Below are 13,756 nucleotides of genomic sequence, written 5' to 3' on the forward strand. Positions count from 1 at the left end.
AAACTAAGAAATATTATAAATCAACTATATTTCAATAAAAGTTTTAAAAATTCTTAGCTATATTCATAACAAAACTATATTTCTATTTAAGTGCATAGAGGCGTGTATATATAGACAGAAAGGATTAATGTCCTGTGAAACATTAAAACATTCACATTATAGTGGAATTTTATCTTTCAACCTTATAAAGCAGCCTTTACTGCCCAAAATATGAGATGTTATACAGGACTCGAGACATGTGCTGTGCACTCAGGCCAAAGACAGCGTCAACTGGGCTCCTGCTGGCACAGATGCTGTCAGTACTGGTCAGACACTCTGGGCATCCCCCAAAGGTGGACGTCTTCAGACCCGTTTCCCAGCAACAAGTCACACCCAACATGGTGATCTAACACTCTACTCTCACCTGTGTGTCTGCCATCCACAGACACAAGAGTACTCCTGGATTGAAATTGTGTTAAAGTAAAGATCAGGCTCAGAAAGGGCCACCTCTGAGCACAGCCTCTTCCTGCTGGACCTCTCGAACGCTCATTGTTACTAAGATTTTTTTGACCTTGGTTAACTTTGTATGTAGTCTGTTGGCTTATTCTCTCTTTCCTCTGGGTTCAGCAGTGTTTCTCCACTTACTCAACAACTGGACCTGAGCTCTACTGTCCTACCCACTCTACTCACATCCCTCTACCAGGCCTGTCCTTGCCAGGTGGCCACCGTCTGGCACCTTAGCTTCTGTGATACTGATAATGTTTGAGAGAAAGAGAGAGAGGAAAAAAAACAACCAGTATATCTAGAATATTTATCTGCTTGACTACTTTGATAAGCTTTGTTAGGAAAAAAAAATCTTTGCAAACATATGCTGATTATTAGGAAGGATTTGCAATTTTCAGGCAAGAATACTGGAGTGGGGTGCCATTTTCTACTCCAGGGGATCTTCCCGACCCAGGGATGGAACCTGTGTATCTTGAATCTCCTGTACTGGCAGTCAGAGTCTTTACAACTAGCACTACCTAGGAAGCCCCAAGTAATGACTATATTAAATCAAGTCTATATACCAACATAAAAGATCCTACAGTCTACTGAGCTTCTTTTAAATATAATTATTCTTCTCAATTATATTACATATACAGATGATTTCAAATATTTTTCATAATAAAATGTTCATTTTTACTGAGTTACAACTGCTTTACAATGTTGTGCTGGTTTCTGTTGTACAACAAAGTGAATCAGCCATATGTATACAGATATCCCCTCCCTCAAGGACTTCCCTCCCACCACCCGCCACCCCGCCCTCCCCCATCCCACCCATCTAGTTCATCAAAGAGCAGAGAGACCCAAATTTAAACTACAATGAGGTATCGTAAACTCACACTAGTCAGAATGGCCATTAGCAAAAAACCTACAAACAATAAATGTTGGGGAGGATGTGGAGATAAGGGATCCTCCTGCACTACTGGTAGGAATGTAAACTGATAAAGCCACTATGGAGGTTCCTTATAAAACTAAAAGCAGAGCTACCATATGACCCAGCAATCCCACTACTGAGCATATACCCTGAGAAAACCATGATTCAAAAAGACACATGTGCAGCCTCAACGTTCACTGTAGCAGTATTTACAAGAGCCAGGACATGTCCACTGACAGATGAATGGATAAAGATGTGGTCCATAACGAAATGTTTAAATGAGTCATATATGTTCTTCAGTGCAAATTATTTAAGATGTCTCCTCAGTGCTTCCAAATCAACAATCTATTTATCATCCTTTTTTCTTTTCCCTTTTCCAGATTTTGAGTATCTTTCCAAATACACATAATAATGTTATGCACAGTAGTCTCATCCTGTGTCCTTTGCCAACACCCTGTACTAGGGATGGATTTCATCTCAGCTCTTACATGTCACATTTCTATTAATACTCTCCAGGGTCATGCTGACTTGTGTTAGATTGTTTTAAAGGCTCATATTTAACTCATGGTCAGCTGTAACTCTAAGGTTTTTTTTAGTTATTGCGCTGCTAATAATTCTACATTTAAGTAATTTTCTTATCCACTTAAAAATGTGTTTTTCATTATGAAGGGTGACTTAAAAAATCAATTCCTATTTTCTGTAATGCCAGCAGGCCTAATCCACTGTTTCTTAGAAACTTACAAACACACTCTCAAGTCTATAAATACTGCTGTTGTACACACTGCTTATCCTTAGGATTCTGCGGTAGCAGTCATTTCTAGCTAATATGAAAGAATCAATCATTATAGTTTAATAGGGACACAAGTTTGACATTCAATCAACTAACAGCATATTCTAGAACATAGCTCTCTAATCTTTGTATGAAATGTTTATCAGAAGTGGAATTAGAAAAAAGACTTGATAAAGTCTGAATGGTTATATGTATTGCTCCTTTGTAAGACCTATTAGATCATGAAAGAAGGAAGAAAAATAACCCTTATGTTTTCAAGTTATCTCATATTACTGTAGTTAGAGGAATATATAATAAATAAATTTTGGGCGCCCATGTAATTTAATATTTAAAAAATTTTGACTAATGGTAATTGGGATTTATGGGGCTTTCCAGGTGGCTCAGTGGTAAAGAATCCACCTGCCAAGCAGGAGATGTGGGTTGGATTCCTGGGTTAGGAAGATTCCTCTGAAAGAAATGGCAACCCATTCCAGTCTTCTTGCCTGGGATATCTCATGGACAGAGGAGCCTGGTGGGCTCAAAGAACTGGACACAATTTAGTAATTAAACCACCACCACCAACTGAGGTTTATAAAACATCCACAGACCTAGAAGAAGCTAAAGTGAAGAAAAAAGTGAGCAAACAGGCAAAGTTTTAAAAGTGTGATGCTTGCAACTCTGTCTGGTATGAGCTGTTGGCATAAACGAACAGCCAAGAAGAGATTCAAAAATACACCTGACATGCTGACTGCAGAGCCCAACAGGAGGAAAAAAAGGAGTTCTGTGCTTGGTTGGTGATGTCTTGTCAACAGTTAAGTAACTGAAATCAGGAGACAGAAGCAAAAAGAGAAAGGCAAGGGTAGATAGTAGCAGCTGTGAGCCACAAAGACTCAGTTGGCAAAAGCAGATGCTGATGGTGGAAAAGACACCTAGAAACAAAGAAACATGAGCAGAAACAACCCCATCATGCCACTGGGGAGATAGGAGTAAAGTCACATTCTTGCTTTTTAAAAGTCCAAATAAGAAATAAAATAATTCAAACAAAGAAATGCTAACTATCTATAAGAAGACTGGAGTAGGCAAGCAAGTGGCAAAAATGGGATAAAAACAATTGTCCAGTTGCTTCTAAGATAGCTGTGCCATAAAAGCTAAAACAATTTTTACACTCCTGAGTAAACATTACATCATTACCTTTGCTTATTATTTTAATACAATAACAGAATGCAGAGAAAATTTATATAGACGCTTACTTATATGGTTTCTGTGGCAAGATACTGATCCGAGTCTTGTCAAGTATCTTTTTGAGTTTGTTCCTTCCCCCAACAGTGTTGGCTTTGCTTTTCTTATTTACTTTTTCAAGTCCTATCACTTGTTCTACATCTACAGCGAGATCTGGAATGGAGTAGCGACTGGCCTTTTTGATGTCTCCAATTTTAGGGAGGTGAGGGGCACCATTTCTCTTCTCTTCTGATAATCTTGTTAGAAGTTCTTTAAATACTGAAAAGGAAACAAACACCAAAAAACATCCATTATTGGAAATCTGAATAATTCAAAGACAACTGGAGAACTTGAAAACAGATACTAAATATAGACTGCAGTCGGAGAAGGCAATGGCACCCCACTCCAGTACTTCTGCCTGGAAAATCCCATGGGTGGAGGAGCCTGGTAGGCTGCAGTCCATGGGGTCGCTAAGACTCAAACATGACTGAGCAACTTCACTTTGACTTTTCACTTTCATGCATTGGAGAAGGAAATGGCAACCCACTGTAGTATTCTTGCCTGGAGAATCCCAGGGACGGGGGAGCCTGGTGGACTGCCGTCTATGGGGTCGCACAGAGTCAGACACGACTGAAGCGACTTAGCAACAGCAGCATAGACTGCAGTGATCAAAACTGTAATCCTGTAGAAAAACACTCCTACAAGGAATGAATGACACCAAGAATCTGTTTTGTATGTTTTCTGCTACTTCTACTCAGAATAAGTTATAGGTATTTATTGACAGATTTTTATTCCTAACAGATATTTAATATTTATCAATAAAAACATCAATAAAATTAAATGTTACGGTCCTCAAGTAAGTAGGCTTTTATTTAGATCTAATCATATGCTTACATAATTAATTCTGTATCTATGCATTTTACTATAAATTTTCAATTCTTATGATGCTTGAGTTATAAGCAATGACATTTCATGATTAAGACATAAATGTTTAAATAAAAAACCAAAAGGAGAAAAATGAGACTATGCAAAAAATGCAAAATACTTACCAAATAAATTGGTTTTCACAGTGATAGATAAATGTGTGTTATTTCTAAGAATTTCCATGGCTTTTGACAGCTGAATATTTTCAAAGTTTTGACCATTTACTTCTAGTATCTAAAAATGAAGTTATAAAATTAATTTCAGTTTCCCAAATGACTGAAGGAAAAGAAGACACCAGTGTTTACCATTATGTTTTCAATTAGAAATACCATACCTGATCCCCTCGTTTCAAGCCCGCTTCTGTTGCTTTGCTAGCTGAATCTACACTGTCAACAAAGATTCCAAATCCTTTCTCTGAGCCTCCAAGTAAGATAAAAGGCAAAGGAGCTTCTCGGGATGGTTTTGTTAGCGTCATCAATCTTCTTTTTGCTTTAGCTGCACATGCAATATTTAACAGCCTTAGATGTCCACCCATTTTCTACAAGAGTTCAAAAAAAGTGGTTTCAAGGATGGGCTGAATAAAATGAACTTAAAGCTGTGATTGAAAGAAAAAAATCACAAATATTACCTCTCTTTCCAGATTATTTTCAAATTCTTCTAGAAATCGAGTCATTGCAGGATCTCCTTCAAAGTCATTGAAGTGATTATTCACCCACAATAATACTACCCGTGTAACCTGAAAAATCAATTAATTTTTAATAGGTTTTTTTCTTTCTAGTGCTAAAGACTTGTGGTTAAGGTCATTGCAAAAAAAGATATCCGACAAACAATTTACCTAACAACAATGAACAAGAAAAACAATAACAAAACCTTTAGATTTTATTGATGAGGATAACTTTCTGAAAATATATATTAATACTTTAAATGTGGACTTTATATTGAAGGATGGCAATTAACATATATCTTGCTTACTCTCAAAATATATTTGAAACAAGTCACAACAAAAACTAAAGGAAAAAAAGAATCAAAATAATACACAAGAAGACAGAAACTTTAACATCTATAATTGTGCAGGAAAAATGAGTTGCCTTTTCTTACTCTGCTCACATGTTTTCACTGAGCCCTACATCTTTATACACCACAATACACATACTCAGCTATGGAATATTTGCTTTACACCAGCAAGAACTGTGCAACCTTCATTAGACTGTAAGTTCCATGAAGACAACCTTATCTGTTATGTTCTAAGGGCATCCTTAATACTTATAACAACACCTGGCTCAGAGTGAACTCTCAATAAAATTTTACCAAATGAAAGGAGTATAGCTGCAACTTTAAATTAAAAAGCACTTGTTTTATTTTATATGAGTTTAACTTTCTCAATCTTAAATAATATGATCAAAGAAATTTTCCGTAGCACTGTTTTCAAGCATTAACCTCTTAAAGCGGGAAAATGGAGCATGCTATTTTAGCAGGAAAGAAACAGATGTGACAGTATGCACTTAATCTTTAAACTACAGTTAAAATACTTTTTACAGTTAAATACAGTGGGACAAATTATAGTATATAATCTGAGTAAACACTCAGGAGTCAAGTTGATATTTATATTAATTTTTTGTCATTTATTATCACTACTGACCATTTTTCAAGTTGAAGAAACCAAGATTATTGTCTCCTCTGAAACTATATCCTTAACACCGGACCTTTCCATAAAATTAAAATTTTGTAGCTGAGCAGCCACCTTAAAAGTCTACTAGCCGTATTCCAGGTTAGAAAAACGAGACTTGTAAATCATGAATTGAATATTCCAACTACCGCCACCAATACCTTTAAGATGCAGTAAGAGATCACTGTGAGCCAGACAGTACCAAGTTATTCATCTTCACAACAACCCCCAAAGGACAGAGATTACTATTTTACAAATAGAGATGGGTGGCAGGAGAAAAATGGCAGAGGAAATACTCAAAGCAAGTTTTACAGCAGAAGACCTTAGCTGAGGTCTTCCACGCCTGTGACTCTCAGATGATGACATGAAGAGCATCACTGTCCAACGACTGCTCTCAGGCCAAGGGGTAGTCAGCAGCAGGACCAGCACTGGAGCTGGAAGCCTTTTGCTGTTTGTCCCCAGTTCTGGGTTTCCCACCCTGCCTCTCCCATGTGGGGCCTCATAGAAACAAGGCCGCCATATGGAAGGAGAAATGAGTACAGGCTAGTTAATTCTCAAACCTCACAAGACTAGGAACTTCATCACCCTCTCTGGCCTTGAAAAAGAGCCTGACTCAAGAGCTGGTGAAGAGGATCAGTTTGGAATTATAAGACAGGGCCCTACCCACCCACAGTGGTTGAGAGAAGATGCTGTTCTGGGGCAACTGAAAACCTATAACTTCTATGTGGTGTACACTGGCCAGCTACTGAACCAGAGGATGCACATTCCCAAGGAACCCAGGTGTTTGGGGATTGTGTTTTAATTGAATTTTCAACAGAATTAAACAAATGTTTAGACATTTGTTGAGGGGAAAGGAATTGAGATGGCAGAGGAGAAGGACATGGAGCTCACCTCCTCCCCAGAATACATCTACATATGAAATGATTTGCACAGAAAATCTACTGAAACATTTGTTGCCCAATGTATTGGCCTTTGTGTTAAAAAGGAAAATTCTAGAGCTGAACTTAGAATCTATAACAAGAACTAGTATTTATAGCATCCCTTTTCTTTTGCTCAAAAAGTACATTCTCTTAACCCACCAACATAATTTGAACATAACTGGTATAACAATTATATATATTAAAGTTCTTTAACTTTATATCTGAATGTTTCACATTTGAAAGGAAACTAGAACGTATCTTCCAACCTTATCCCTGAGGCTCGGGTCATTAAACCACTCCAACAACTTTTTGCCCACTTCCATCGGGCTACAGAGAAAAGTCCTATAGGTCAACAGGAAGTCTTCTATGAACGTTGGATCCACCACTGAATGTTCTTCCACCAAATGCATCGTTAACCTTTCTGAGGTGCCCTGTAACAAATCAAATGTGTCATAAGCATCCGGCATGTGTGGCATATACACGTACCTTGATTTCAACTCTTCAACGTAAGATGAACTGGGTAGTAAGACATACAGTAATGAATAAGACTGCTATTCATCACAGAAATTCCAAGATTCTTTACAACTGACACATTTAAGAGAAGTTACACTGAAAAATGAGGAGGGGGCATCCTAAATCATCACAAGCGGTACTACCAAGACCCTCCTCCCTCGGGATGTGGCGTGTTTGTCTCACCTTGATGACAATGTGCCCCTTTCTTGTTCCAGTCCGATCGAGCTCTCGGTGTTCCTTCACCATGACGATCTCTCCTTCCTCTTCAACTTTTTGCATGTTCTTTTCTACTTGGTTGAGGATACGGCAGTAATCTTGCTGGGCTATGCAGACAAACTAAAATAAAATGTAAGTCACATGTTAATGATAAAGTGCTTGCAAGAGACCTAGCAGCGCTAATGATTCAGTGTTTTAAATATTTAAGACTGACATTTTTCCATGTCTTTCCCATACTTTCTAAATGAGCTCGGTAATGAACCTTCACCAGACTTCTCTGCTTTTTAATGTGTTTCTTCCTTGGTCAAGAAAAGTTTCATTTTTAGAATAATTATATGTAATTTATATTAAAAATCCTAACAATTAAAAAAATCAGAAGATAAAATTAGAATATTCCTTCCTCGTGTCCCTTTTTTGATGATTGGAAATCACTGGGGGAGGAGAGTGGACTCTTAGGATAGATACCTAAAAAAAAAAAAAATGATAGGATATATATGTGTGTGTGTATACATATATATCTAGATATATTATACGATGTACTTTGCTGTACACCTGAAACTAACACAACATTGTAAATTAACTATACACCAATAAAAATTAGAAAAAAAAAGGGCACATCCTTACAACTGTGGTCAGTCAGTTCAGTCGCTCAGTCGTGTCTGACTCTGCGACCCCATGGAATGCAGCATGCCTGGCCTCCCTGTCGATGACCAACTACCAGAGTTTACTCAAACTCACGTCCATTGAGTCAGTGATGCCATCCAATCATCTCATCTTCTGTCGTCCCCTTTTCCTCCTGCCCTCAATCTTTCCCAGCATCAGGGTCTTTTTTAATGAGTCAGCTCTTCATATCAGGTGGCCAAATTATTGGAGTTTCAGCTTCAGCATCAGTCCTTCCAGTGAATATTCAGGACTGATTTCCTTTAGGATGGAATGGTTGGATCTCCTTGCGGTCCAAGGGACTCTCAAGAGTCTTCTCCAACACCACAGTTCAAAAGCATCAATTCTTCGGCACTCAGCTTTCTTTTTAGTCCAACTCTCATGCCCACACATGACTACTGGAAAAACCATAGCCTTGACTAGATGGACCTTTGTTGGCAAAGTAATGTCTCTGCTTTTTAATATGTGGTCTAGGTTGGTGGGCAGAGCAGCAAAAAACCTTTGGAGAGAGTCTACAGGTGGTTGTTTAATTATCTGTTAGGCTCATGGTCCTAACAGAACAGAAGAATATGAAAAGAATTCAGAATAGAAGGATGCAATAATGGATTTTAATCCAGTCCATCAGGGCAGCTGCTGGGCGGCGTTTCTGGTTTAAGAATTGTAATGTACCACCTGAATCCAGGGGACTAAGCTAAGGAACCACCACTTTTTTTAGGCTGTGACTTTTTGTTTTACTGTCAGTGGGCAGGTAAAAAACTGGGACTCTCTGGTGCCTAAGAAATCCTAGCCTGTTAATTAAATCATCACAGAATTGCTTTTAAGAAGAAATTCTCTTAACTGCCCCCATCCTGCCTCACTGCGGCTTCTAGGGCCAGGTTAATTGACTCAGACGTGAGCTTTACTACCTCTCACTGTGGAATCCTGAGAAAAGAACCTGGGGGTTCTTTTGCATCTGAAAAGGGGAAATAATCCTAATAGCACCAGCCTCAAAGGGTTGTTGTGGAGGTTTAATGAAATAATCCAGGTAAAGCTCCTCCACTGTGCTAGATACATAATATGTGATAAATATGATAAATTTTATTTATTATTTAAAAATGATGTAAAAACATAATTATCACTTAGTGGGCTTTCAAAATTTGAAAAGATTTTGAGAGCAACAATTTTTTAAAAGATAATTTTAATAAATGATATCGAAATTCAAAGATATCCATGCAGTAGATATTATAAATGTGTGATATTATAAAAGAAATCAGCTTAGAAAGTCTGTTCAAAAGGATCTACAAAGGAAGCCACATACTTTTTAAGCTCAAATCATTATTCCTCATAACTGATATTAAGGTTAATCCTTGCTCTTAAAGAAGTTAACAAAAATGTGCACATCAAGCAATTACTCCTCCATGACCTCAAAGATAAAAAAATTCAGGACTCAGGGGAATCCATTTAATTATATTTCTTAGTAGTTTTAAAGAAAGTGAAGAATGAATTCCAGAAATCACTTATTACACAAAGTAAACAGAAGCCACTGACGAGGCAAGCATAGATTTTTAAATTAAAATTTTTGTCTTCTATGATTTTTGAATAATTTATTCTCATTTTAGAAATCACTTTTAGGGTAAGTCAAACATACTTCAATAAAACATATATATTTAAAATTGCAAAAAAATCGTTTAGGAATGAAGGAAGAATGAACATTTCTTTTCTCTAATGTGAAAAGATTAAAAGAGAGGGAATGGCTAAATTATAGCATATGGCAGATAAAAGATGCTACAGCCATCTAAAATCATGTTTTCAAACAACATCTAAACCTTCAACTCAATATTCTTGATGTTGATCATTTTTAAAAAGTTTTAAACCACATATCGTAACAATGATTTTAATAGTGATTATGACATCACTACTATAACATTGTGGCTGCCTGACAGAACTTTCTCTCTTTATCCTCCCAACCTCCCATGGCATTCATGGGAGGCCATGAAGGTGCTGTTATCCCCACTGCACAGATGAGGAGACAACCATACCAACGTCACGCTAGTCTCCCAATGTCTCATAAGTATGTGCTTGCTAATTTAAAATTATATACATGCATATAAAAATTGTGGAATATAACAAGATCAATTATTATTACTTTTTAAGAATTATTCTTAAATAAAACAAAGATGAATATTTTTAATGATAAAGTGTACCAATCACAAAGGAGAATGATTATTATTTCTGAGCAATGCAAATAACAAGCAATTTTCATTGTCTAATATACTTTTCTATATTTTGCATACATTCTGCATAATCAATAAAGCTTTTTTACAGAAGTAGCAGCAGCATTTCATGTGGAAGAAATAGCATACTACAACATTGCTTCTTCCACTGAGTTGGTTGATATAATCTCACTAATTATTTTATTAGTTTAGAATCAAAAAGTTAAAATTCAAAAAGCACAGGCTTTTGTTGTAAGTAATTATGGATAGCTAAGTAAAAAAAAAATTGTAATGCCGAAAACTACCTTCAAACTCGTATCTTTAACACTGACCACAGGTTTGCATATGTTTGAAATATGTGGTTCTTGCCTGAAAAATATTTTTAGTTTTTTTTTCTTTTTACAGGGCAGCAAGTTGTTCTCAGAGTCTCCAAACAATTTTAGGTGTTCTTTCTTATACTCATTTTTAGAGAACATAATTATATTGTTTATCTCCTAAAAAAAAAATATATCCTTGAGTTAAAACAAGTAGAGAGATAAAAAGAAAATGCATTTTGAAATGTACTAAAATTAATCCTCTTGACTAAGGACTTAAAGAAATTAGAATAAATTTGATTTGAAATTCTTAGTGTCTAGACAGACATTTTTGGCATTTCTTCTGCAGCAAACTGAAATACCATCCAAAAATGAAAAAAAAAAAGGAATCCCAAATTGAATTTCCAATATGGCCACATAGCACCAACATCACAAAAGAAATACACTTTAGATGAAAACATTATTTAATTAGCAAATTTATTTTTGCTCTAAGAAATTTTTAGATATAACATTAAATTCAAAGAAAAAATAGGTATGATAAAGCCAGTTGAAAATTTGTGAGTTGCCAACAAAGATCACTGACTCAATGGACATGAGTTTGAGTAAACTCCAGGAGCTGGTGATGGACAGGGAGGCCTGGCATGCTGCAGTCCATGGAGTCACAAAGAGTCAGACAAGACTGAGCGACTGAACTGAACCAAGGTGCGTCCAGTCAAAGCTATGGTTTTTCCAGTAGTCATGTATGGATGTGAGAGTTGGACTATAAAGAAATCTGAGCACCAAAGAATTGATGCTTTTGAACTGTGGTGTTGGAGAAGACTCTTGAGAGTCCCTTGCACTGCAAGGAGATCCAACCATTCCATCCTAATGGAAATCAGTCCTGAATATTCACTGGAAGGACTGATGCTGAAGCTGAAACTCCAGTATTTTGGCCACCTGATGCGAAGAACTGACTCACTGGAAAAGACCCTGATGCTGGGAAAGACTGAAGGCAAGAGGAGAAGGGGACAACAGAGGATGAGATGGTTGGATGGTATCACCAACTCAATGGACATGAGTTTAAGTAAACTCTGGTAGTTGGTGATGGACAGGGAGGCCTGGCGTGCTGCAGTGCATGGGGTCGCAAAGAGTCAGACATGACTGAGCGACTGAACTGAACACATAATTGTTTTAGAGAGGTTTTATACTTTAAGACGGCTGTTCACCCTGTATGATCTTGCCACTTTGATATGAAATAAAAACTCACCTAAGCTTTCTTTTATAAAAGGGCAAAAACAAGTTATGTCACAGGATAAGTTTCTTTTGGGCACATGACCTCATAGCTTTTATTTAGTAAACATCTTGAAAATGACAAAATGAAGTAAAGTTAAACTTTATCAACAGCTCTCACAGTCTCAGGAAAAGCTGAGTCTCACAGATTTTACCTTAAAAGGTGAGCTCTATTTAAACTGGTACTCTGTGCTTGCAAGGAAGCTATACCTAACTGTTCACATAGGCATTCAAGTGTTCCCTATCTGCTGAAGGGTACAGTGCAGGGTTAAGCCATGCCTGGGTGTTTCTGGCAGGCCCGAGACTTAGGTGGGGGAGAGGGGACGAGGAGACAGAAAGTGGAAGAGCAGGAAAGGAAAAGAGGGACAGGCAGAGGGTGAAAAAAAACAAAGCATGGATGGGGAATGGAAAACCAGAGCCATCACCCGGTACCAAAAGACGTCTGCCTGGTCCCGCCTTTGTCCTACAAACCCAACAGGGGACAAGACTGGGAAAAGAAGCACGCAGAAGGGAGCAGGAGAGAGCACAGTGTTGGGGGCATCACGGGACCCAAACAGGCAGAGATAAACATCATTTGAAGTATGGTTTTAGCGCTCTATGATGGCCTAGGGGGTTGGATTGGGGTGGGGGGAGCCTCATGAGAGAGGGCATATATGTATTATAGCTGATTCATGCTGTTGAACAGCAGAAAAAACACTGTAAAGCAATTACTCTCCAACAACAATAATAATAATAATAATAATTAAAAGAAAGAAGTGTCCAGTTGAATCCACTCACACCATGTCCTCAGACTGATCATGGTCTCCACTTTAACCACACTACCCAAGATGTATTTCTGGAACCCATTGAGAGGCCAGCAAATGAGTGTCAACCTGTTAAGGTTGCTTCCTCTTGGAACGGACACCACCTTTGTTCATTTCATTCAAACAATACTGATTATCTACAGTCATTTTATGGATAAAAATGTGATTCTCACTGTTGACTTTCCCCAACAAGAGGAGGATGTGACATGTGCACTTTCTGACAAATACATGACATTTTAACAGAAATATAGTAAAAATGCTATCCCAAATAAGCATTAAAATATCTATTTTTTTTCTCCAAGCCTATTCTAATAAGGAAGGAGGGAACTTAGGGTCTGAGAGGGATGAGTGGAAGCACAAGGATGACTCTTGAACCTGATTTATTTCACATTCCTTTTACAGCATGCAGAGTGGCCTGCAGATTAAGAAAAGACTTGCTCTAGCAGACACTGCACCCATGACCCGCTCTGTACATCCGGAGTCTCATATTAGGAGCTCCAGGAGCCTAATGTTACCTTAATCAGAGTTTCCCTTCTCATTCAGAGTTTTCTCCTGGCGTCTACTTTACAGACTATCACTCTGGGTTTCCTGTTGATTTCTTATCAAGCAAACAGATGAACTCTCCTCCTAATATCCACCTCCTCTTTTCTTTTCCACAAACTCCCAGATAAACATTCAGTGCTACCTCGTACATCTGACATTAGTTAAATACTCTGTAATATTAACTTGTATAATATTTTTATCAATTATTCTGAAACATTTCTAAGCCTCCTGTATCACTTCAGTTCCATGATTACAAAATTTCTAATAAAAGGGGTTGGCCAATTACGAGGTGATAGCATAATAGCTGAATTCTCAGAAATAACTTTCACTTGCACTTTAAGGACAGAGACTGA

The 13,756-nt window shown here is 37.5% G+C and overlaps 1 protein-coding gene across 17 annotated transcripts in view; it reads right to left on the reverse strand.

Moving 5' to 3' along the window:
* The window catches only part of RAPGEF2 (Rap guanine nucleotide exchange factor 2), a 264,705-nt gene that overhangs the window by 24,258 nt on the left and 226,691 nt on the right, over nucleotides 1-13,756 (reverse strand). For all 17 annotated transcript variants that reach the window (XM_042234386.2, XM_042234385.2, XM_042234387.2 and 14 more), the window contains 6 exons: nucleotides 7,590-7,742; nucleotides 7,160-7,324; nucleotides 4,936-5,043; nucleotides 4,642-4,845; nucleotides 4,433-4,541; nucleotides 3,416-3,662 (listed from right to left, as the gene is read on the reverse strand). In XM_042234386.2, coding sequence (XP_042090320.1) covers nucleotides 3,416-3,662; nucleotides 4,433-4,541; nucleotides 4,642-4,845; nucleotides 4,936-5,043; nucleotides 7,160-7,324; nucleotides 7,590-7,742 — 986 coding nt within the window. The remainder of the gene's footprint in view (nucleotides 1-3,415; nucleotides 3,663-4,432; nucleotides 4,542-4,641; nucleotides 4,846-4,935; nucleotides 5,044-7,159; nucleotides 7,325-7,589; nucleotides 7,743-13,756) is intronic.

The sequence above is a fragment of the Ovis aries genome, chromosome 17 (assembly GCF_016772045.2).
Source record: "Ovis aries strain OAR_USU_Benz2616 breed Rambouillet chromosome 17, ARS-UI_Ramb_v3.0, whole genome shotgun sequence".
Taxonomy (NCBI): domain Eukaryota; kingdom Metazoa; phylum Chordata; class Mammalia; order Artiodactyla; family Bovidae; genus Ovis; species Ovis aries.